This window comes from Mustela putorius, unplaced genomic scaffold (assembly GCF_011764305.1).
Source record: "Mustela putorius furo isolate JIRA1106 unplaced genomic scaffold, ASM1176430v1.1 tig00003899_pilon_pilon_pilon, whole genome shotgun sequence".
NCBI classification, from domain to species: Eukaryota; Metazoa; Chordata; class Mammalia; order Carnivora; family Mustelidae; genus Mustela; species Mustela putorius.
In genome coordinates this window covers 19485292-19511157 of record NW_025422048.1, presented here as the reverse complement: position 1 = coordinate 19511157, position 25866 = coordinate 19485292, and the positions used below count along the sequence as shown (strand labels likewise).

The following is a 25866-nucleotide window of genomic DNA, read 5'->3' as shown; positions in this document are numbered from 1 at the left end:
AATGAAGGATTGAAGACAGTCACAAGAAGCATACCAGTGAAAGCTTTGTCAAGTTAGGAGCTGGGCTTGGCATTTGTGGGTAATGGGAGCCCGAGGACTTTTGGGTTCTGTATATGTGACAAGCACTTGGAGGGAGCGTCAGGTGGGAGAAGGGGTAAGGAAGTGATGGTAAAGATACTTTTTAGTGAAGCAAGACAGAAGCAGATTCGATGGCTGCATAAAGAGACTGAAAGTCCCCAGCTCACAGGACCTTATTCCTTGAGAGGCCACTGAGTACAAGAGAATATACCAGAGACAGAGGCTGAATATACCAGAGGCAGGCTAAGTCCTGGGGTTTATAATCAAGGCCTGGCAGACAAGTTTAGGTTGGTTGGCTCTGGAGAAGATAAGGGATTCAGGCATACCAAATCCCTCTTCCCACCACACCTTCACAGTCTGGGGGTGTTAACAAAAATCATACTTGCCATGTCTTCATCACAGAACTAAGGGAATCTTCTCCATTAGTGTTTCCCCCTATACAATTAACCTGAGACCCCTTGTAACAAAAGCCAAGTTCTAAACAGGAAATAGAACACCAGTTTACTAAGCTGTGTCGGAAGGGCCTGTTTTTAATTCAATCCAAAGCCAGGTTCCTTCCCAGAAGCCACCATTTTACTGGCACTAATTGCTTTGTCCATATTCTTAACACAGGGATGAAGAACTAAATGATTAAATCATGAAGGTAAAATGTTCCCTTTCACTCTGTGGCCCTTTTAGATCAGAACTACAAAGGCATGGTATAGGTGGAGAAATATAAATGTATTTGAGAGATGTCTGTCTCTTTCTTTTCCGAGAGACTATAAAAAAAATAGAACCTCTTAAAAATAAGGTTAGAGCCTCTTTAAGCTGCGTATGTCTATATTCTTTTAGGGACTGCTCAACAATGTCATCTATGTGTTATACACAAGGTATCTGTTATTCTTTGGAAATTCAGCAACTGAATAGCCTGTAAAGTCATCACTTGTTCCCCACCTAGATATTACAGGTTATGAGCCATCCTGTTACAGTGGACTTGATTTTGATTGAGACAATGAAGCCCAATGCAGGCTGATTATGTAATAAATGGATGATTATACCAGCAGGATTCTACCTTTACATATGTAGGAGGTTTTAACACTGGAAATGCCTAAATTCATGGCTTTTGAAGTGAAGAAAGGTAGTACCAGTGATGCACAGCTTTCTCTAATCCAAAGGTGATACACGGGAAGAAAGGGAAAAAAGTCCTTGCCCTTTTGTAAGGACAGTGGCAGTAAAAGTAAGAGACAAGTGTATCACAGTGCCATTCACTCATTTAGGCACTAAACACAAATCCAGGAATGGCCACTTGAGCTGGCAGGTAAAGTCTACTAGACAATCTTAGTCTCCATTCCCTAATTCTCCTGTGACATATTAGCTCTTCTCCCAATTCAGTCCTCTGAGATGCTAGTCTCCTAGATTTCTTATTGGCCTGGAAGGAAGTATTCTGCTGACCTTCAAGTTCAAAGACCTGAAGAAGGCATTAACATTTTTCATTAACAAAAGGGACCAAGGTGATTTGTCTAATCAACCCCGACTGATTCTAAAATCCTCTCGGTTATGAGCCGACTATCCTAAGTAGAATCTGGGTCCCTGCCAGGGCCTGATTCCATGATTAACCGATTCCTATGTAAGGTAGGAGATGAAACAGTTGTCTGAAGTCACATGACAGAAGTTCTGTTTATGGTGATAAGGCAAGTTCATTTGATCTATGGCCTGAATCCTTGAATGTGTCCCTTAACAGCTTTAATCTCAGCACTGTGGTAGCAGCTCCCTTAAGTAGGCCACCCAGCACCACCACTAGAATTGTGGAAAAAGCTTTAATGAGGCTTGGGTCATGTGTAGAAATAACTTCTGATCGCTTAAAGTAAATAAAACCCCAAATAGATTCAGAAAAAAAGTCTTGAGTCAATTACTGCTGCTATGTTTTAAGTGAAATATATCCACCATATCTTTGCAGATGTTTTTAAGAGTCTAAAGAGAAACCTATTCGTTACCGACAAGACAGATCGCTAGACCATTTCCACATGACTTTCACTGCCTGGATGGCTGCAAGTGGCTTGACTTCATCTCAGTATTCCTTTTTGCCCTCATTGCAAGTTAAACCTCACCCCACTGTCTACTGCAGCCCGTCAGTGGAATAGCAGTAGTTTGAGTGATGTGTGAATATCTGGTGGCAGTGGAGGATTCTTAGCACCAGATGTACACTCTTATATGCCTCAGGTAGGCTCAGACACACTCTATTACTGCCATCATCAGCATGCAGGCCAGTTATGAAAAACAGAGTCTGTAAATGACAGTGTTAAACAATTTGTGTCCGGTGTCTCTTTCTGTATGAACACACTTGAATTCCTTACCAGATGGCATTAGAAACACGTTTTATCACTTGTACTGCAACCAGCACACAAAAATCTACTGTTCGGTGCATAAAATTCAGCCATGCCTCGTAAGAGAAAATTTTCCTGTCTTTTGTTTTCTAGGTGAAGCTTCTATACATACATCTTTGAAGCCCTTGGGTATTCTTTTGAAAAAGAGTGTTCCTAGACACCAAAACATTGTGACTTGTGTGGAGGAAAAGCAGAATATTACTTGGATTTGGAGGGAAAAGCGTGCAGCTTTTACAGTGTATGATCTCTTTTACTACTGGCATATCTGGTGGAATTGGAGGAGGTACTATTCCTAAGCCAGGCATCATTGGAGTTATTGGTGGAATTCCAGTCATCATTCCAAGGGCAGGATCAAAATCTAAAAAAAGGAGAGAAAAGAGAGAGCAATAAATGACACCAGGCAAGGTCAAGTGGAGGCAGAATATTACCTTATAAATTTCAAACCAAATCTTTCTAAGACAGAGGCGAAATATTTAAGAAAACATGGTATTAGCATCTCCAGGATTAAATATCATATTCTACTTGTGCATTTTCCTTTTGGGATAGGTCTGTTTGTTTTTGCTTGACCAATCTGTTTATCTCTATATCTCATTTTGATATCCAGGCCTTTCATACTATGACTGTGCTTTGTCTGTTGATCTTGCCTTCCACTGGTTCCCAATGCACACCCTCCACTCCATTCGGACAAGGCTTCTTCCTCTCCCTTGTAACACTTGTCTTTTTGCAGTATAGCATGGTACTAAGAGCATACAATTTGGGAATTAGGCAGACCTGGTTTGCTTAGCAGGATGAATCTTTTGAACCTCCATTTTCTCATTTACAAACCCCTACCTTATAGGGAGCTGTGACAAATAAACAAAATGATAAATGTGATGTGCTTAGCATAATGTATAGCACAAAAAATACTCGATAAATAACCATTTTCCGTGCTTTTGTTCATGTTATTCTTCCTGCCTAGAATCATCTGAGCCTCCCCAAATTCTCCCCATACTTCAAGCCTTGCCTTAAAGAACTCCTCAAGGCCATTCTCCCTGAAGAACTTTTTCCAGATATTTCTGGTTCATTCTCAAATCTGTGTTGAAAAACTGTTTTGCAGCTGTTGCCACTGAATTTTATTTTATTTTGCATCATCTTTTCATTCAGGGATGCTTCTTGGATGTGTAGGAGCCCTCACAAATGTTTTTTCTGCGAGATTCATCTACATACACAGTTTGATTTACCCTAAATCAGCATCAACACTATTCAGTGGCATAATCTCATGAGATACTATGAAAGAAATGCCACACCAGGCAGCTAGAGTGATTTACTTACCAAGCTGCCTTCCTGGAACCAAGACTCTTGAGAGGACTCCATAGGCAGGAGTTCCAAAGCTTCTTGGAGAATCTGGCTGACCCCACATGAGGGGTAGAGGATTGGAGAGTGCCCCAAAGGGGAGAAAGGAGAACTGGGATCCACATAAGTTCAGTATGAGATTGGGACTCCTTGCTTAGACAACACTGTGCATCTTGGTCAATTCCAGGCAATGATGGGGAAATTTAAAAATTTCAAGAAAGGTGCTTCGTAAGATTAGAACCTATATAGGATCTGTTCTGGACTCAGGGCACCTACCCTGGTCACACTACCTACCTGGCTGGTCCTTAGCACCAGATGGGGACTTAGAGAGTATCAGGGCAGGCATTTCAAAGCATGAGGTCCCCTGAGATGTGAACCTAAGGCAATGGTCCCACTTGCCTGGGTCTAAGGGTGATACTGATTTCATTTAAATTTTGTCTCTATATTGAAACACAAGTTCTTTGAGAGAAGGGAATGCATTCTACTTCCTGATTTCCCCACTTCTCACCACCGTCCTCTGCTACAGAATGCACAATGCACTGCAAACAAAGTATTGCATAAGGAGTTCTGATAATGCAAGGGTAGTTGCAGTAGCACTAGCAGGTCCGACTCCCCAAAACCTTACTTTGCTCACCACAGATGCTTGAGGGAACAATGCCGAAAAGCATGTCCTCAAGCTGGCTCTGAATCCCCTGGGTGGCTCTCTAAGATACTGAAATGGGTAGATCTAAACAGTGTAAAAAATCTGTGGTCCATAGAGAAGCAGAACTTCAGGTATACTAGGCCCAGAAAAGTGAGTCTTATGACCAGGTAGATGGGCAGGTGGGTAGCACATGTGCGTCTTCTATTCAAAGTCAGCCCATAAAAACTAGGACATTCCCTATCTTCCCACGTGCCGGAATATCAAGACCCCAGATATGTATGAGAAGAAAAAAAGATGTCTTCCAAGAAAGAAGAAATTTTTTCTGAAAAGAAATTTACTTTTACTCTCACATGTCAACTCACTTGTACACATGCATGTGGCTGTGTGCACACACACACACTCCCTTCCTTCTTCCCTGTGGCTCTCATATCTCTAGTTTCCCCACATACTAGTTACATGACCTTAAAGAAGGTTTCCTAATATCTGGTAATATAACACTATTTCTTTTTTGATAAAAGTGGGGATAAATGATGACATTTAGCTCAAAGGATGAAAGGACAAAACAGATATGAAAACCTCTGGCATGACAGGTGGGTGTCTTGACAGTTAAGTTTCCATCCTTCCAGTCAAAACATTTGTACACATATCAATAAGTTCACTTATTCAGGCATTCATTCCCACATTCTATAAGCATTTATGATAGCTTTTTGCTTGTCAGGCTCTATGGGCGCAGGGGGTCCAGGTTTTCCTTTCCATCGTAGGCCCCTGATACCCCGTGTTTCTATGCTATAGAATAAGAGCACTGTGGTTTAAAATGCCATTTATGTCTTTGGAAAATTTGATTCCTTGTGTATATGACTTTGGAAAAATTGTTAACATTATCTCACCCATTTACAAACTGTTAATTTTCAGTAGGAAAAGATCAGATTAGATTGTGTGCCAACTAAACAATTCCATCTATTTTTCCCCTCCAACTGAAATGTTTGTCTTCTTTTTTATTGTTCTGCTTGCCTCCTCATTGTTATTCATATATCTCTGTCACTCACAACTCTACCTTAGCACAGATTACAGAAACATCAGTTCATTAAACAAGTTCTGCCGCTTTGGCTGAGAAAGAAATGCCTGTCTCCATGTACTGTCTACTAATAAATGAAGACAAACAAAAAACAAATACACAGGATAAATATAACTCCTGACTGATGTACTCACCACTCTGTTTGGTATGATTACATTAATATTTTATGAAATTCATTTAAAAGCAAATGTATTCATGACATACGGCTAAAGTGAGAATAGATAAACTCCCTTTCTTTCTTGTGTTCAATATGCCATGAGTTCCATAGGCTACATTGCCTAGCAGGGCTTGCTGCAGGGCAGGTTGCACAAGACATTTCAAAGACTCCTAACACATTGATTATTCTTTTGTTTATCTTCAACCATTAAACACCAAAGTTGATGTGAATTTCCAATGCCAACCAAGAAAATAACCATTTGAAAACACTGGACTTAAACAAGTATTGCAGAACCTGAAAAATCAAAGAAGTCCAACAATTTGAAACACACTGGGAATAGAACGTCAAGAGAAATCATCTCCCTTGTCAAGGCCTCCAGCCTGGCTTTGACAAGTACACTAACAAGTGCATAGTATTAACATTTATGTTAGGAATTCAATTTAGGAATTCAAATTCATTTTGGAGGAGATTTGAAATCATCTTATAAGGATTATGGAAAAGGCCAAGGTATTCTTCTAAAGTCCTTCCCACAATAAACACCCTGTTTTGCTTTTATACCTCTTCTTCTAGCACCTTTTCCCTACAGCCTTCTGACTCTTGGCACTGCCATGCCTGGAACTGTCATAAGGCATTGGTTTGTATTCCTTCTTCTGATTCATGAACTTCCCCAAATCTCAGTGTACTAGAGATGCTATGAATGCGGTGTTAGTTGGGCCAGCTTGCTCCTCTGCATTGCAGCTCTACTACAAGATTTCAAGTAATACTTAATTGTAGCTTTAAACATTCCCACTGCCTAGCAACTTAGGTGCATTCAACCTAGAGTAGTTATCTGGAAGTAAAATCATCCTCTGCTCTCCTTACACATTTGAGCCAGGGAGTTACACTGGAGGCACATACCATTTCTATGCTGCCATTCAGTGAGCCATATGTCCATCCATTCAATAGTTTGATGCCAGGCCCTGTACCAAGTGTTGGGATTGAGGGAATGAGTAAGGCAAAATCCTCGGCCTCATAGTCTAGTTTAGAAACATTCATGCAGTTAAAATGCTGTATCACCGATTATCAACACCCAAACTGTTGGGTGCTTACAGTGTGCTAGGGCACTGTGCTAAGCATTTTATAAAATCACATTCTAGCAAACCTGTGAACTAGCTATTGTTATTATCCTTCATTTTATACAGAAATTGGGGCTCATAGTATTTAGTTACTTGCCCATGATTACAAGCCAGTAAGAAGCAGAACTAGGATTCAAATCTAGGCTGGTCTAACTACAATGCTCCTAACCACTACACTGCCTCTCAGTATACTATGACAACTGTTTTAATGAATTAACTCAGTTATAGGTGTAAGGTGAAACAGGTATGATTAAAAACATGGCAGATGAGGGGCGCCTGGGTGGCTCAGTGGGTTAAAGCCTCTGCCTTCGGCTCAGGTCAAGATCCCAGGGTCCTGGGATCAAGCCCCACATTGTACTGTCTGCTCAGCAGGGAGCCTACTTCCCTTCCTCTCTCTCTGCCTGTCTTTCTGCCTACTTGTGATCTCTGTCTGTCAAATAAATAAATAAAATCTTAAAAAAAAATTCTAAAAAAAAAAATGGCAGATGAGCAACAAAGTGCTTCCATACATTTTTTTTTTTTGTCCCAGTGTGACAGATTAAAGGTAGATACAAATTCTTTGAGACTCCTCTCATTAAGAGGTGAGGTCTATGTTGCCCACCCCCATTTGAATCTGGATGGGCTCCAGACTACTTTGACAGAAGAAGTCTTGTGTCTATTTTCAGGCTCAGGCCTTAAGAGAGATACCATTTCCATTTCTTGTTTCTGGGAACACCTGCTATTGAAACTTCAAGAGACTGTGTAACACGTTGGAGTATGGTTGTAGAGAGACATGTGGAGAGGGCCTTAGAGTAAATGGAAGGAGAGGAATCCAGCTGAGCTCGGTGTTTTTATCTGTCCCTTCCAAGCTGCCATGCATATGAATAAAGTTGTCTTGGAACCTCCAGACTAGCCTACCATAGCTGAGACATCCCAGTTGATACCATATGGCACAGAAGAATTGCCCATATGAGTCCTACCCAAATTCTTCTCCCAGAAACTCATAAAATAGAATAAAATGACTGTTTTTTAATCTAAGTTATAAAATAGTTTGTCATACAGCAATAGATATATAAAGTATGCAGTATGACTAGGGAATGGGATGTGATTAGTCAATAGAGTTGGCTATTTTCAATGAATGGAGATAGTACACTAAGCACCCAAACTAGACTGATCATGATTTTTCTTAGATTATTGAAAGGAGCTTTGTGACCTTCCGAGGCCCCAGAGCCACTATCTTGAGAAACTGTTGTCACTGTACTGTTGCTGTGTGGAAGTGGGCCAGTTGAAACAATGTCAGGGGACTAACACTCCACTAGGTGGACTAAGAATACAGATGTCTACAAAACACTAGGAACCTTACAGGCTGACCATTTTTGAAGCTTGACAAAGATACCACACATGCCAATTTCATGGTTCAGTCCTTGATATTTTCTGGCAGGATGGCTCACAGTGGTGTTCTTCCTATAAAATGCAAACTCCATTTTTGTGGCAGATGAAGAGGGATGGTGTCCATAATACTACTACTCATTAATTCAGTGTACATTAATTTCTAGGTAATGATTTGTTTTTATACATATCATCTCATTTAATCCTCGTAACTCTAAGGAATGGGCAATATATTACTCACCATTTTACAGATAAGGAAACTGAGGCTCAGAATTAACACTGTAAGTCCATTTAGTAGGTGGCTTTTACTAACCATACTCTCAGCCATTACTCTATATTGCTTCCCACAAAGTCCATGGATCCACAGGAATAAAAAGATACTCTTTGTCAGATTAAACTCTGTTTCTAACTACTCAACCTGTAGCAGGCCTTCAAATATTTATGTCCAAAAGGCTATCATCCAGTTGCTTATTTCTATACCTAGAACTTCCTGTTGAGATGTTTGATCTATGTATTGCCACACTATTAGGTAATTTAGAAGCTTCTGTTTTAAATCCATTGTTTCAACTTTGACCCACATAAGAAGTTGAAACTGTGGCAGTGTATGAAGTGGAAGTGGGCAAAGGTAGGAGATGGCACATTTACTGTTGCTCTTACCTTTTTAGAACCGGGCCTGATTCTGGCTAGCTGGGAGCCCCTTCATGCCCTCAGAATGCTCTGCTGAACTTAGTGACTTCTCCCCATTCAAGGGCTGCCCTGCCCATAAAGGTACTTCTATTCTGTTAGATGTTCCAGAGACTCTTTAAGCACCACGGGGTAGTTTGCACTCACAGTAAAACCACTGTAATGCAACCATAGATTAGACTAAAATAAGTGCTCCAAATGGGATCTAAATATATTAAGGTATTTCACAGAGAATTAGGATTCCAATTCAGGTATACATTTCTGGGACATTATTGCTTTTTCTTTAGAGTTCCTACAAAATTCACTGGAAAATTAAGAATTATGCCTAGGTATTAAGAAATTTTAACCCATTACAGTCTTGACTGCCTCCTCTTCATGCAAATCCTCAAAAAGACTTTTCAAAGCCATCATTTGCACACTGAGGTGAAGAGAGAATACATATTTCTATGACAGCCTGGCTGCACTGTGAGATGATCCTGCAGTTATCACTAGTCCTCTTGGAAATAGGGCACAAGTCTTCAAATTTTTGCATAATGACTCTCAAGTTCTACCAATATTTGCCTGCTTCTGCAGAAGATCATCCAAACCCTTGCTTCAGGCCAGCCGGAAAGTTGAAGCAGGGCCTGGTTCATGTACAATGGCAAATAAGGTAGCAAACTAGGCTTGGGTGGGTTATATGTTATAATTTTAGATCACAAAGACTCACCCTAGTAAGTCTCAACTTTGATTTCAAATTTCTAATGAAGCTTTATTTCTTTAGTATAAATTTTTGCAAATATCTACTTTTTCTAGCCAATCTTCCACCTATTCCTTCCTATTTATTTATACTGTGTTCTTGCCTTGTTGGAACATTTGACAGATTCAGGATCATGACTTTGACTCTCATCATGGGATGTTGTGAACACCTGTAGAGGGGCATTAGTGAGGACATTTCACACTAGATTTCAAGATTTTAGAGAGGAATAAAATAAAATTACATACATGTATAAATTTAATTATCGCCCTCTTAATTTGCCAAGAGAAGGTGTGGAGAAAAATAGCAGAAACTAGCCAGTGTACCATTTGCACAGCTCATAAAAGAATATTTTAAAACCAAAAATATAGAAAGTCTATAATCTCAGAATAAAGAACAGTGCTTTCAATTGTGCAAATTTAGCTTTATGTAGAAATCACTGTATTTTTAGTTCTTACATTTTGCAACAAACTAGGGAAAATAATTGACTAGTCCTGGGCTACACACCCATGCTTGGGCTTCAGAAATCACTCAGCTACCACACTCAGTCTCCATTCCTATATATGAAGCTCCCTGTGAAAAGATTTTTTCAGAACACAAATATCAAACACACACAAAATTGTGAAGGGCTATGAAAAGTTTGACTTCTCTGAGGTTTGGTGTATGTTCTCCTCATGGAAAATGCAAATTATGTAATTGATCAGGTTTCCCTTTTTGTTTTGGTTATTTGGTCACTGTATGGCTCACCTTTAGAAATTGGGTAGGATCCTATAACCTACACATCTGAATTCTAATTAACCTCCCTACCTGGTCTTCACCTCTGATACTCATTTATATTTTCCTAGATGCTGGTTTATTTTACTTATAATTTTTCTTTTTTATTATAACCTTACTTACAAGCTGCCTCAAAGTCTTTATGGAATGGGGTGATGTAATTCCACTCAACATTTAATCATTATCCCTGTACCATACGCTATTACATACTTTTCAGTCATTGATGCATCATTTCCGCTTCCTGGACCATCCTTAGCTCTTTTTTTCCCTCCTGCCACATTCCTATACATCCCTGGATTCTGAACGAAAATATTACCACTTCTGTGAATGTTCCTAGATCATGACCACTTACCTATCACTTCCCCTCATCCTATCCTGGCTAAAACAGTACTTTTCTGTATGTTTCTATGTAGACATTTGTTACATTGTAGTGTCGTGATACTGACTTTGCTGCCTCTGCTACTGGACTTTGAGCTTGAAGGCAAGGATTGAGCCTTGCCCATTTTGGATCCCCCTGACCCTAGCTCAATATACTTTTAATGAATGGATGGATGAATAAAAGCACAAATGAACAAAATGGATAGGAAGCCTCTGATTTGTCATTCAAGAAGCATCTCATACATGAGATGTATTAGAGAGAAAACATGGGGGTTCTAAAAGTACTGAGGCCAGTATGAAGGCAGGAATCTTGTACTTTTTGTTCATTGCTATATCCCTAGGGCTTCTCACAGTACCTCACATATAGCAGACCTCAGTAAATATTTCTTGTATGAATGAATGTGCAAATGATATCACTTGGCCACGTTTTATAATAGTTTCCACGGGGAGTTTTGAGAATATGATCACTGGGTAGGCTTTAAGCTTGTTTTATGGAGGCACTAATTCTGTTTGTTCTAGTGTTTTACATGTCATTGGCTTTCAGTGAAGTGTCCACCATGCAGATGAATAGTGCTCTCCTTTCTCAGGATTTCAACCTTATCTGCCACTGAAGGCATATTCTTTTTGTGGAAGATATTAAAAATAATGGAACCACAAATCCGACTCTCCTTGGAGAGCTTGGAGAGCAGTGGCCTCTCATGTGTCACACATCCCATTCTTTCTTTCTGTTCCCATCAGAGTTGGCCTTCTGGGTTCGGTGAGAGCTGTCTTCTTCTTCTCCCCCCACGCTTTTTTTTTTAAGATTTTATTTTTTTGAGAGGGGAGAGAGTATGAGGGGGTGCAGAGAGAGAGGGAGAAGCAGGGAGCCTGATGGGGGGCTTGATCCCAGGACCCCTGGATCACAACCTGAGCCAAAGGCAGATGCTTAACTGACTGAGCTACCCAGGCATCCTGAGAACTGTCTTCTTAAAAAGGACAATGCCCATGGATGGGCAGTGTCTTGCACTGGGAATAAGATCCATAAGTACAGGGACGCCTGGGTGGCTCAGTTGGTTGGGCAGCTGCCTTCGGCTCAGGTCATGATCCCAGCGTCCTGGGTTCGAGTCCCACATCAGGCTCCTTGCTCGGCGGGGAGCCTGCTTCTCCCTCTGCCTCTGCCTGCCATTCTGTCTACCTGTGCTCACTCTCTCTCTGATAAATAAATAAAATCTTTAAAAAAAAAAGATCCATAAGTACATACTTTCCAACATCTCCTATTATGGAGGTGACACAGTCAATAAAGTGGAGACACCATAATAAAAGACTCTCTCCTTTGGGACTTCATAGGCTCCATATTTGGATGCTAATGATATTTTAATTGAGGGGAAAATAAAGGAAGCAGCACACAGTATTCAATAATTGGTTCATTCTTGGATTCATCTGCAATGATGGGCAGAACAATACTCCTTAAACAGAAGGTCTGACTCTTTTTGGTCCCTCTCTTCATGTGAAAACTAACATTAGTCTTATTTGACCAGCTTGGAAAAACAAATATTCCTGCAGGAAAGACAGCTGCCAGTCAGAGGGAACCTCCTAATCTGCCATCATTATGGATTAACTTTACTGAACAGCAGCTATACAAAACACCATGTTAGATGAAAGGGAGCTCCCAACCAAACCCCAGAGTTGGCCTGTTTCTGCTCCCCACTGCCCTGATGACAAGTATGTGTCCAAGAGACTCAGCTTCCATGACAGTATGGATTTGAGCTCTCCAGGGCAAGTCAAGAAAGCTTATGTATCATTTGTTTTTCATCAGTGCCGAAAGCCTTTTCTGTTGTCACAGGTCAGATGAGACAGCACACACAAAAAGGTCTGCTGTCTCAGTAGGAAACCTAAGGGGAAGAAAAGTTGTTGAATTACTGAGCCATTAGTGGGTGACCTCAGGAAAAAGTTCCATGTGGCTCATTGGCTGCCATTTCCATTTTAAGGAATCTTGAGGGGGCAGAGAGAGGATTGGGGACGTTTTAGCCCATTTGGTTAAAATGTTACATAATAAAGATGATAGGGACACTTTCCCAAAACCTGGAAAAAAGAAAGGTATGCAGCATTGGAGTGTGGTGCCAACCTTCCATTTCTGTGGACACCCCCTCAGATTTACAGGGAGCAGTCAATGGTGCCATCATCCAGCACCTTTCCTGGGGAAGATTTTGTTTCTGCATTCACTACACTTCATTGTTGCTAAGAATACAAATGAGACATAATTCAATTTTTTGTGAGCCATATATCAGATGTGAACTTGAGACAGTAATAATTGTTAAGTTCACTGAGAGGTTATTGTGAACCAGGCATCATTCCAGGACTTTAACATATTTATTTACTCATTAATCTTCACAACAACCCTATGACATAGGTGCTATTATTATCTTTGTCTTACAGATGTAGAAACTGAGGCCTAGAGATGTTTGGTAAATTGCCAGTGTTTACACAGCTACTTAATGGTAGAACACAAATTTATTTGAACCTAGGCAATCCAGAACCAGAATCCATGTTCTAATCTCAGTTGTTAAACTGACTTCCTAAAATAATACAGAGAGGAGAAAAATTAGTTCACCCAAAATTCAAGCAATTTTACAGATAGCTTCACAAAGTATGTCTCAGCCCAATACTACTGTCCCACGTATTTTTAAGACAAGAAGGGCACTACTAACCTAAGTATCCGTATTTCTGGGTAGCTCAGTCAGTTCAGCATCCAACTCTTGTTTTGGGCTTTAGGTCACCATGGCAGGGTGGTGTAATAGAGCCTGGTGTGGGACTCTTGGGACTCTGTGCTCAGCGGGGAGTCTGCTTCTCTCCTCCTCTGTCTGTCCCTTCCCTCTCTCATGCGCACAACCTCTCTCTCTCTTTCTCAAATAAATAAATGAATAAATCTTTAAAAAATATCTGCATTTTTAAGACCTGGTTTCCAAAAAGTCAAATAACTTTCCTTAGAGCAGAGCTAAAAGATCACTGAATCACAAAGTTGAAGGAGACCCTGAGAATCTATTTCTTCATAGTGCTTAAGAAAATAGGATATAGAGAAAAGGGGCTAGAAGTAGAAATTAAAATCACTCTCACCGTTTCAAATGTCTCGTTGGAAGTGGATGTGAGGAACACTCATTAGAGCTGACAGTGGCTGCACAGCACCCAAATGCTTTCAATTTAAGTGGCAGCTTAGCAGCCATTTGAAGGAGGTATTTTAGTATTTCCTTTATCTTAAACAGAATATAGTACCACTAATAGTAATAATACTAATAAACCTTTATGGAACGCTTGTTATAGGCCAAACATTGAGCTAAGTATATTATTTAATCTTCACAACAATCCTATGAAGTAGATACTATAGTTATTCCCATTTTAGAGATGAGGGAACTGAGGTACAGACTGGTCAAGTAACTAGAGAGAGGGCATATAGCTAGCAAGCAGCACAGCAAGGATCCCAAACCCAAGCAGTCTGTCTTTGAGGCCCATGTTGTTAAATACTAAGCAAGATACCTTCTCTGCAAGAACAACCCTCTGAGTTACTGTTAAGAAAACGTACCCAGTTTTTTAGGCCAATTATTGTCCCCAGCATAAGCTTTGGGCCTATAATGATGGTTTGGATGATTTTGTTGCTCTCAATGCTAAGCTTTTCTCCCACCACATTATAGACGGGTGGCTAAGTATCAAAGATTACTGTGTGAGCACAGGTTTATGTTTTGATGTGGTAATTTACAAATTATCTGCTATAACTCACATAGAGTCCCCTTGGCATCAGAGCAGATATGGCCTCAACATTTTTCCCAGGTCATAGATCCATACAGTTCAGATTTCCATAAACTCTATAGTATAAGAGATTGTGACTCAGGACAACTCCATATGGAGCTATAAAATAATATATAATGTTTTAGTTTAAATTGTATTACAGTGAAATAATGAAGAACTAAATTTAAAGACCTATTACACCCTTTAGAAATATCTGTAAGAAATATATTAACAATGATTTTAAAGTATTATAATAGCCAACATGTCTGAGCACTAACTACGTGCCAGGCATCATTCTAAGCACAATTAATTGTCACAAAACCCCTAGGGGTTAAGTATTATTAGTCTGATTTTATGAATGAAAAAACTGAGTCTCCTAGAAGATATTTAACAACTCAAAATAAAGTAGTGAAAGAAATAGGCTTGGAAGTCAGGCAGATTGACTCCAGTTCTGAGCGCTTAACTATTATGTAATACTGGCTCCTGTCATAGCACCTGCTGATTCCAGATTGCCCCCAATAGTCATTCAAAACCCAAGGAGATCAATGGTCCAATCATTCGGCCCTCAAAGGATCCCTGGTTGCTCATTTCAAACATGTTGGTCTAATGGAGCAGGATGCGATCTAGTCAACTATAGTCGAGAGCATGAAGTATAGTTCGATGGGAGAGTTCTTTGCCTCTGACATATATAAAATCCAAGTTCCTTTGCTCTCCACCCATTTCTCGTTCACATATTTTTTTCTTTATATTTGGCTACTTTAATGCTGGTTTCCCAGTTTCTATGTAATCACATTTCTTAATTTATTATTAAGATTATTAAGCATCATTGCCTTCCCTACCACGTTCCCATTATAACTTACAAGGATTCAAAATCTGAACTGGAGTTGTGAAATTATTTTGGGGGGAGTGGGAGTCATTAACTATATAAACAAATGGCACAACAAAGCGGCATCACTCTAGATCCATTTCTAGATCCATTATTTGTCAATAACCTGGGGATCATGTTAAAATACAGCTTCTGATTCAGTAGCTCTGAGCTGGGGTTGAAAATTCTGGGCTTCTTAACACCTCCTGGATTATGCAGATTATATTTTGAGTAGCAAGGTACTTGATCAGCCTGGTTCTGTCATTCATTTAAGAAGGATCACAATTAAATGAACCTGGGGAGATTAATGTTTAGGGTATTTTAAAAGAACCCAACCAAGGCTTCCTGAGATGGCAATTTCCTAATGTCTTCACAAATCCATTTTAATAGTTAATAGTTCTGAAAGCACAGAAGACTTCTTTGTGTGTGTTTAAACCAAATGCTTCAGATGCTGTGGCATTTTTCTTCTGATTTTATCTTTAGTGGAGATGGCATTAGTACACCATGCCCATTCTCTTACTGGTTACTTTGTTTAAAAAAATTGAAACAGTTACTCAATATGAACAACTTTGGGATGGTCCCACCATCTCCTTTTCCCCACTTTATGAATCCGATTTTTGAGATGTCTAAGTCAAATCTCATTTCCACTCCGTGTTTGTCTCCTCTAAATCTATAAAATTAAATAAACTTTATAATTCCCTGCCAAATCTTGTTGTCTTTTATTTCAATGAGCTATTTAAATATTTAATGATCATATCCTGCATCATATATATTCCTACCTTGCCCATAGTGCGATAGGGAGTATACTAGTAACTTCTGGCCACCCATCCCACAAAGTTCATATTACAAAAAATGCACACTCTAGGCAGAATCTGGTAAATGCCAACTTCAAAAGAAGTTGTGTCATACTGTTATATTTATTACCACATGGCCAATAAAAAGAAACACTTGTGATGTGATTAAAAATAGCATACCAGGTAAAATTGGTTGTCCAGCGATTCCCAATGGTGCCATTCCAAGATTATTCATTGCTGTGGCCCATGCAGTTGGATCGGACATAGGTAGTGTCATTGCAGTGGAATCCACATTCAGAGTTCTACTATTATCAGCTAAAGAGAAATGACAAGCAAAATAATTTGTTGTATTAAGGTTTCAGTATGTAGTCTGCTTAACAAACTGTCAAACTCTTTACAGAAATGGACTAATGGAGAAATTAGTAGTTAGGGCCTTAACGCCAGCTCTTTACAAGGGTTAAAATGATACGGCTTGAATTGGCAGTAAGTCACAGAATTTGAAAGCAGTTTACCAGATGGCATTTTAGTGTGTTTCTTTCTCTCTGCTCCCTCTGTTCCTTCCTTCCCTTGTTTTTTTTTTTTTTTTTAATGAAGACTTTATTTTTTTAGAGCGGTTTTAGGTTCACAGCAATATTAAGGAGAAGTTACAGAGATTTCACATGGGCCCCTTGCCCCCCCCCCACATGCACAGTCCCCTCATTATCAACATTTTGCACCAGAGAAGCACATTTTTGACAACTGATGAGTCTACACTGATGCATCATAATCACCTAAATGCCGTAGTTTACTTTAGGGTTCACTCTGGGTGTTGTACATTCCATGGTTTTGGACAAATATATAATAACATGTATACATCATTATGGTATCATACAGAATATTTTCACTGCCCTAAAAATTCTCTGTGCTTGCTTATTCACCCTTCCCTGCCCCCAACCCCTGGCCATACTGATCTTATTCCATCTCCATAATTTCACCTTTTCTATAATGTCATATAGTTTGAATCATACAACATGCAGTCTTTTCAGATTGGCTTTTCTCACTTGGTAGTATGCATTTAATGTTCCTCTGTGTCTTTTCATGGTCTGATAGCTCATTTCCTTTTAGTCCTGGATAATATTCCATCATATGGATGCACCAGAGTTTATCCATTCACCTACTGAAGGACACTGCAGTTGTTTCTAAGTTTTGACAATTACGAATAAAACTACTATAAACATACATGTGCACATTTTTGTGTGGGCATAAGTTTTCACCACCTTTGGGTAAACACCAAACAGCACAATCAGTGGACTGTACTGAGAACATGTTTAGTTTTATAAGAAACTGTCAACCTGTCTTCCAAAGTACCTGTACCATTTTGCATTCCCATCAGCAATAAATGAGAGTTTCTGTTGCTCCATAGCATCACCAGCATTTAGTGTTGTCAGAGTTCTGGATTCTGGCCACTCTAATAGTTGTCTAGTGGTATTTATTGTTTTACTTTGCATTTTCCTGATGGTACATAATGTGGAGCATCTTTCCATATGCTTATTTTCCATCTGCATATCTTTTAAAATGAGGTATCTATTAAAGTTTTTTTTGACAGGTTTTAAAATTGGGTTGTTTTCTTACTGTGTTTTAAGATTTCTTTGTATATTTTAGACAATAGTCCTTTATCAGATGCATATTTTGCAAATATTTTCTACCAGTCTGTGGCTTGTATTCTCAGTCTCTTTACAGTGTCTTCTGCAAAAGAGAAGATTTTAATTTTAATGAACTCCAGCTTATCAATAATTTCTTTAATGGATCATGACTTTGGTGTTGTATTTAAAGCCATCACCATATCCAAGGTCCTTTAGTCTCTTATGTTATCTGCTAGGAGTTTTATAGTTTTGCATTGCACATTTAGGTCTATGATCCATTTTGAGTTAATTTTTGTGATGTGTATGAAATCTGGGTCTAGATTTTTTTTTTTGGTATGTGAATTTCCAGTTCTTGCACATTTGTTGAAGAGACCATCTTTGCTCCATTGTATTGCATTTACTCCTCTGCCAAAGATCAGTTGACTCTATTTGTGGAGTCTATTTCTGGGTTCTCTATTCTACTCCACTGATCTACTTGTCTATTATTTCACCAGTACCACACTGGCTTGATCACTGTAGCTTTATAGTAAATCTTGAAGTTGGGTAGCATCAGCCTTCCAACTTTGTTCTTCTTCAATATTGTGCTGGGTATTCTGGGCCTTTTGCCTCTCCATATAAACTTAAGCATCAGTTTGTTGATATACACAGAATAACTTGTTTGGATTTTGATGGGGACTGCATCAAATCAAGTTGAGAAGAACTGACATCTTGGCAGTACTGTGTCTTCCTATCAATGGACATGAAATATCTCTCCATTTATTTTGTTCTTTGAAATCTTTTTTGTTGTTTTTGTTTTAAAGATTGTATTTATTTGACAGAGAGAAAGAGACAGCGAGAGAGGGAACACAAGCAAGGGGAGTGTGAGAGGGAGAAGTAGACTTCCCATTGAGCAGGGAGCCCAATGCAGGGCTTGATCCCAGGACCCTGGGATCATGCCCTGAGTCGAAGGCAGAGGCTTCACCAAATGAGCCACCCAGGTACCCCAGTTCTTTGATTTCATTCATCAAAGTTTTATAGTTTTCTGTTTTTTTTCCCCCCAACTGTATATACCATAGGAGCTTGGGATGCTTCTCATTCTTCTCTAGTTGAATTCTAGTTGAATTGTCTAGTTGAATTACAATTACTTCAGCAGCTTCCATCCAAATTACTCATGCATGCAAACGAAGAAAAATCATCCAAGGGCTTCCATAGTAGCAATAAGAAATGAAAAATTATATTTTTGATGTTATTTCATATCTTTGAGGGAGTAGCATTGAATAGAAATGGATACACAATCAACAGATATCAAATTAGCCAACTAAATGTTTGGGGAATTAGGGGTACATCAGAGATTATAGATAGAAGCAGATAGAATACATAGTCCCTGCCTTCAAAGGTTCTACAATCTAACTTAAGAGACCAGTGATGGTGGTAATGATTATTACTATTATCACTACTCTCACCACCTTCATCCATTACTACCAATAATTATTGAACACTCACTACGTGCTAGGTAAAGCACTTGGCATGCATTACTCTCATTTAACTTTTAAAACAACTTTACAGGAGGAACTATTTATATCTCAATTTAATAGATGAGAGGATTTTATTTATTTTTAAAGATTTGTTTATATTAGAGAGAGTGTGTGCATGTGAGAGAGTGGGGGAGGGGTAGAGAGGGAGATTATCTTTAAGCAGACTCCCCACTGAGCAGGAGCATGATTGGGGCTGGATCCCAGGACCCATGAGATCACAATCTGAACCAAAACCAAGAGTCAGATGCTTAACTCACTGAGCCACCTAGGTATCCCTAATAGATAAGAGGCTTTTGAAGATCACCTATGTTGTCTGAGGTCACCCAGGTTATATACTTTTAGCCACTTCGCTTTATTATCTCCAGTGAACAATTAAGAATCAAAGAATTGAATGGAATTGACCAGAAATGTTACTGAAGTTTATGGAATGAAAAGTTACTGTGGCTTGAGTAGGTGGGAAAGACTTCATGGAGAAGATAGGATTTGAACAAATGGGCCAGATTTCTATAGAGCATGTCTTGAGTGATGGGTAGTTATTAGATACAGAAGCAAGAGGGGAGTGATGACATAAGCAGACATTGAACTGGGTTATATGTGCGTGTGCATGTATATACTTCATAGTTGGGAGATATATAATCATAAGTCATTGGAGCACAGAAAGACTTATTTTGGGAAATTTCCCTCTGATTAATTATTGCCTTAGATAAATCTTTCCATGGCTCTTCTCTTACCTCTCATGTACACTCCTGCCAATTATACTCCTGAAGGCAACCCTTCTAATAGTAGCTTGCTATTTGCTAACATCTATCACATCGTTCTAACCTGGGAACATAAGGATGATTCTTTTTTTTTTTTTTTTAAGAAAAGTGCTATTTTGGGCACTAAATGATCAGAACAAGTAAATGCAAATGTCCAGAAACATTATTTCTGAAATATTAGTTTTTATCATTCTTCTATGCTCTCTATGTATCTTCTCCATAAACCACTGCCTCCGCCCCCACACAGAGTGACTAATGGCCTTAAGCATTTGTTACTATAGTCAGAAGTCACATTTCAGAACTGGCAATTTCTCTATGGGTAGAAACTCTAGCCCTCATACCCAGTTTTCAGTGCTCTCCTATGAAGGCATATTATGGCTAGAAACAGTCTCCTTGTAAATGTTATTAAGGAAACAAACATGGGGCATCAAATATCCTTTGGGTCAAGAGTTTACATATTGATTATTTGGGTCAAGAGTTTACATATTGATTATTTGGTTCAACTGAACACCCAATCTCCAGTCCAGGTGAGACACGTTTTAGGGAATATTATAGCTGGAAGGGGCCTTTTTAGATCACTGAATATGCACCCTGATTTTCTCTAATAGCTGCAGAATGAATTCAAGAGGAAACATCTAGGTTTAGAAGGACTGGGCCCCCATACCAAAAATACTTTCTTGCAAGAGTCTGGCTCCTCGTTGGCTCTGTAGTTCTGGGAAACATAAGAGAATCAGGAATTTTTTTTAAATTAACATATAATGTATTATTTGCTTCAGGGGTACAGGTCTGTGAATCTTCAGTCTTACCCAGTTTACAGCATTCGCCATAGCACATACCCTCCTCAATGTCCTTAACCCAAGAATTATTCTTAATAAAGAATTCTGAGATCAAAAAATGAGAATTTACAACGTACCAACCTAGCCAAACTCTGGACTAATTTCTGGGGAGGGGAGAGAATTACCTAAATTATCAGTTTTTTTTTTTTAAAAAAAGGATAGCACAGTATTACTATTTTAAAAATATATATTAATTCAAAGTGCCTATTAAAATGTTAGCAAGTAGAGTTCCTGATAGGCTTGTTTACATGAACCAGATGGTTTAGATAAGGACCATGTGTAATTAACAGCATTATTTTGCTATGATAAATTCAGTTCTTAAATTCTTAAGGAGCTCTGCTTTTTCATTTCCCTCTATTCCCCCAACACCCATCTCTACCTGTCAAATCCTACTCATTTTTCACGGGTCATCTGAAATGTTACCTTGTCTGTGAAACCACCTCCCTGGAATCAATTACTCCCTCCTAGTGTATTATCATTAACATTTTATCTAGAATTTGATTTTTATGTGTTTGCTTATTCTCTCACTCTTTTCCCCTAAACCAAACTTTTATTGAGTCTTACTAATATGTCAGGTCATGTGTTAGTAACTAGAAATATGGAGATGAACAAAATTCATTTACTGCTCTGGAAAAACTCATAATACAATGAGAGCATGACATACAAACAACTAAATATAAATTATTTTAATAAGTGCTGCAGTAAAACTATGAGGAAAGTGCTATGAGAATAGAGAAGGAATAATTAAATCTGCTGGAATGGCTTTTGGTTGTGTTTGGGGCACAGAGAGAAAGAGGAATACTAGGGAAGGTTTCACTGCGTAAGAATAATTTGAAATGAGTCTTTAAGGAGGGATAGAATTTTCCTCCAGGTAGTAAATGGAGGATTAGGGTTTAAGGGCATTCCAGGAAGCAAGAATAACTGAACATTATCATCGACTGCCTTGAATTATAGTCTCTCTTGAATTACATGTTTCTCTTCTGCTAGCTAGCCTGTGTGCTCCTTTACATAAGGGACTTGGTTTTAGGTGTCTTTGTTTCTTTTCAGTGTCTTGTATAAAGTAGGAATTCAAGAAAAATTTGGATGAATGAATAAAGAAAGTCAACTTACATTGATTTTAGGCAAAAAGCAATCCATGCAGTGGCAACTGATTATTTATATACCTTTTCAGAATGATAAAATTGTCTTAAAAGGGATAGCATATTTGCTAAACTAATTCTCTTTCCAGGACAACTGAATTGACATATAGAAATTTACTGAGGGTTACAACTAGAGATAGATGAACCCAACTAATAATTTAGTTTGATAGCATTAGCTATAATCTTTCTCCCATATAGGCACAGTCGTACATATCAGCACGCTTGTAAATTTTTACTTTCAAAGAGAAATCCCAGATGATCTTCTGTCTGGCAGCAATCTGGATTTAAGGTCTGCAGTAACAAAATATGCTGTGCTGAACATCTGTTTAGAATCATCACTTAATGGTGGAAAAGTTAAGTCCAGACCTGAATCACTTTCTAGACTAAAAACGGACATCTAGCAATTTCCAGTGTGTTATGAAAGTCGTCCCATGTCACTAAAGGAAGAGATTGCTCATTTCCCCGTAAGTCCTACATTCACTGGCAGTGGCCAAGAATATTGAGAAGTCAAGTATCAAGTGCTGTCAAATAGTCTTCAAAATTCCTTACCCATCTGAAGAACATCTCCTGTTATGCTGGTTTTCTGTTCTGCCTTGTGTGGCGACTCCTCAAGATCACAAGTTGTAGAGTAATTGTGAATGAATGCCTTCTAGGGTAAGTTGATTGAATTTATGGCACTTTGGAGCAAAAGTTCATTAGTGCCAGAAGAATAAAATACTTGGAAGTAATTAGCCATATTAACTTGGTATTGCTCCATAACTATCAAGTCATTGCCATCTGTTTATTTTTATATTATACTTCAGTTGATTGAACTAGTCAATTATTGTCAGTTATTTGATCTTGAAGAAAACACACACACACAGACACACACATACATACACATTCTGTGATACACCCATTCTGTAGTAGAATTAATTATTTCATATGTTTCCTTTATTTCCTTTGAAACAAGTTCAGTATGTTGGTGTTATCTCATCAACCATACTCTTTTTATTAAGACAAAGCTGTCCTTCTCTGGCAATTTACTCTCCTGTAATTCTCTTTTTTTATGCCCAGGCTTATATCCATTGGCTTTTATGCTTGCCGTAATTTTATTACACAGTATTGTGCAAAGCTGAGGAGAGAGTTTTGTCAACCAGCATTTATGGAAGGTTTGTTAAGCGTAGGAAGCAATCTTGCCTAGTGATCAAGAATATGCATTTGAGAGTCAGATGATTTGGGACCAGAGTCTAGCTCTACTAAGTAACCATAATATGCTCATTCTGTTTCTCCCTTTTCTTTTCTTCTTGCCGGTCTGCCTTCCAGCCTTCCTTTTATATTTGCTGTATGCTCACTGAACATTTTCTATGTGTCAGGGTCCATCCTAGACGTTGAAGACAATATGGTGAGTCAAACAGGCCTTAACCTTGTTCTTATGAAGCTCTCTAGTGCAAGAGGGAGATATTAAAATATAGACAAACATAAAATAATTACATACTATGGTAAGTCTTCTGAATAAAGAACTGGGTTTGATGATTAAAAAAATGGCAAGCTACAAATTTAGGAAAATGATAGCATCAACCTCATAGGCTTGTTGAAGATTAAATTAGATATTGTGGGTAAAGAACTCAGCATGGCTTCTGACTCATAGTAAGTACTTGGTAGGTAGTAACAGTAATATGGTAATAATTAAGATGATCATAATGAAGTAGTCCTAGTCCTTGAAGGGTTCAAAGTCTACTGAGAGACAAAGCATATACAGGAATTATAATAATACATTATACAGATGATGAAACAGAGGCACAGGCAGTTTAAGTGATCAGCTTAATATTGCACAGCTAATAAGGGGTAAAACAGGAAAATGAACCCAGGCAGCTCTGGTACTAATGCCCACAGTTTTATCCATCTCACTGAACTCCCTCTCAAAGAGCCCTTTATCTTCTATGCTCCCTTAGCTCATTGAACACATTACTATGATAGCCCTTTTCACATTGTATTTTTGATCACCTCTTTCTGTGTCTGCCTCTCCTCCTAAACTCTGGATTCCCTTATTCCTCTTTGTTATTTCTAGTGCCTAGACACCGTTTCTGACACAGAGCAGATGTTTAATAAATGATTTTAAACAAATGCATGAGGAAATCTATGACATAGGTAGGAGGGTCCTGCAAAGACATTCTTCTTCCCAGAAGAACGTAGGTGTATAGCAGGTGCCAAGCTATTCAGATACTACTCTGTTGTTTTATTAAGATAAAATCTCTTTTGGTGGGTTTCTTCTGAGGAAAATTGAAAATTTTAAATGGAGAGTGAGGGGAAGATAAATGGTGATTATTTGAGGTGTTATAATCTTAACATGCTGATTATATATAAGAAAACAACAATTACATAAATACAAACTTTAAGGAAGATATATCTGTAGACGGGAAGATGTTTTTCATCACAAATGAATTCCTCCTGAGTAAAAAGGAACTGACTAGAATTTCTTTGAAAATTTAAAGGTAATTAAACTTACTAAAATAAATGTGAACGTAGCAGCCATATTTGTTAGCTCCTTGAGGGCAGGGGATATAAATCTCATTTACTTTTATCGTATTCAACAGTGATTAGCTCAAAGTAGGTGTCAATTAGTGTTCTTTTAAATAAGTGAACTCTGGAAGAACCCAGCAACTGTATAAAGTGGGGCTTACCTGCAAAGCCTATTTCATAGACCCACAGCCAAATAAAATCTCTTTGCATTGTGTAGTACTGCACCGTGGACTTAGCCCTCTAGTCATTTCTGCAGAAGGAAGATAGTGGTCCAAAGCTGGGTGAAACAGACCTCTGGAACATACCAGTACTTAGATAAATGGTGAATAATAGTGTTAATGATAGTAATTATAACAAGACTAAAGATACTTAATACTTATTTAATACTTATTATGTGCCAGGCACTGTTCTAGGCACTTTAGTACATTCACTTAAAATTCACAACAACCCTATGAAGTAAGACCTCTCATCATCCCCATTTTCTGTTGAAGTAACAGGAACAGAGAGGTTAAGCAACCTGTCAATGGTGATACAGTTAGCTTGCAGTGAAGCTAGGATTCAAACTTAGGTAGTCTGATTCCACAATTCATGCTTTTAACCACTATACGATATTAAACTGCGGAAAGCATAAAGTTATAAAATATTTGAGCTGGGAGGGCTATCGAGTTCATCATTACACAGGTGGGTGTTCCCTAGGTCCTCTATAGCAGGAATTCGTAACTGGGGCTAAGTTGCCCACTCCTGCATCAGGGAACATTTGGCAATATTTGGAGATACCTTTGATCGTCATGATTGGAGGTAGGAGGTGCTACTGGAATCTGGTGGGGGGAGGCCAGGGATACTGCTAAACATTCTACAATGTACAGGACACCTCCAACCCCTGCCACAGAAAAAAAATTATCTGACCCAAAGTGTCAATAGTGCTAAGGCTGAGAAACCTTGCTCCACTGCAGCAATTTCCATGTGTTCTTACTGGAGAGTGCTTTATACCCTTGGTCTCTCTCTTTTTTTTTTTTTTTTTTAAGATTTTATTTATTTATTTATTTATTTATTTCTTACTTTCTTACTTGTCTCAGAGAAAGAGAGAGAATGAGACAGAGCATACAAGCACAAGGAGGAGGGCAGGCAGAGGGAGAAGCAGGCTCCCTGCTGAGCAGAGAGTCCAATGTGGGACTCAATCCCAGGATGCTGGGATCATGACTTGAGCTGAAGGCAGTCACTTAACTGACTGAGCCACCCTGGTATCCCATACCCTTGGCTTCCTCACAATCCCTTCCCATTTACCACATGCGCAGCCAATCCCACCTCCCAGCTACTCCCTTATGCCATTGTACTAAAACAAATCGGACCACTTCCTCCATCAAGAATCCACTAACA

General features: G+C 38.8%; 1 protein-coding gene across 8 annotated transcripts in view; it reads right to left on the bottom strand.

Moving 5' to 3' along the window:
- The window catches only part of ENOX2 (ecto-NOX disulfide-thiol exchanger 2), a 267589-nt gene that overhangs the window by 53324 nt on the left and 188399 nt on the right, over positions 1-25866 (bottom strand). For 4 of the 8 annotated variants that reach the window (XM_004778712.3, XM_004778710.3, XM_045068220.1 and 1 more), the window contains 2 exons: positions 16299-16433; positions 2644-2799 (listed from right to left, as the gene is read on the bottom strand). In XM_004778712.3, the coding sequence (XP_004778769.1) occupies positions 2644-2799; positions 16299-16395 (253 nt within the window). In that variant the 5' untranslated portion in view covers positions 16396-16433. Of the gene's footprint in view, positions 1-2643; positions 2800-16298; positions 16441-18790; positions 18923-20276; positions 20287-21823; positions 21829-24650; positions 24751-25866 lie in introns of those variants that run through there. The other 4 variants (XM_045068221.1, XM_004778706.3, XM_045068223.1 and 1 more) reach the window with 4 other exon arrangements.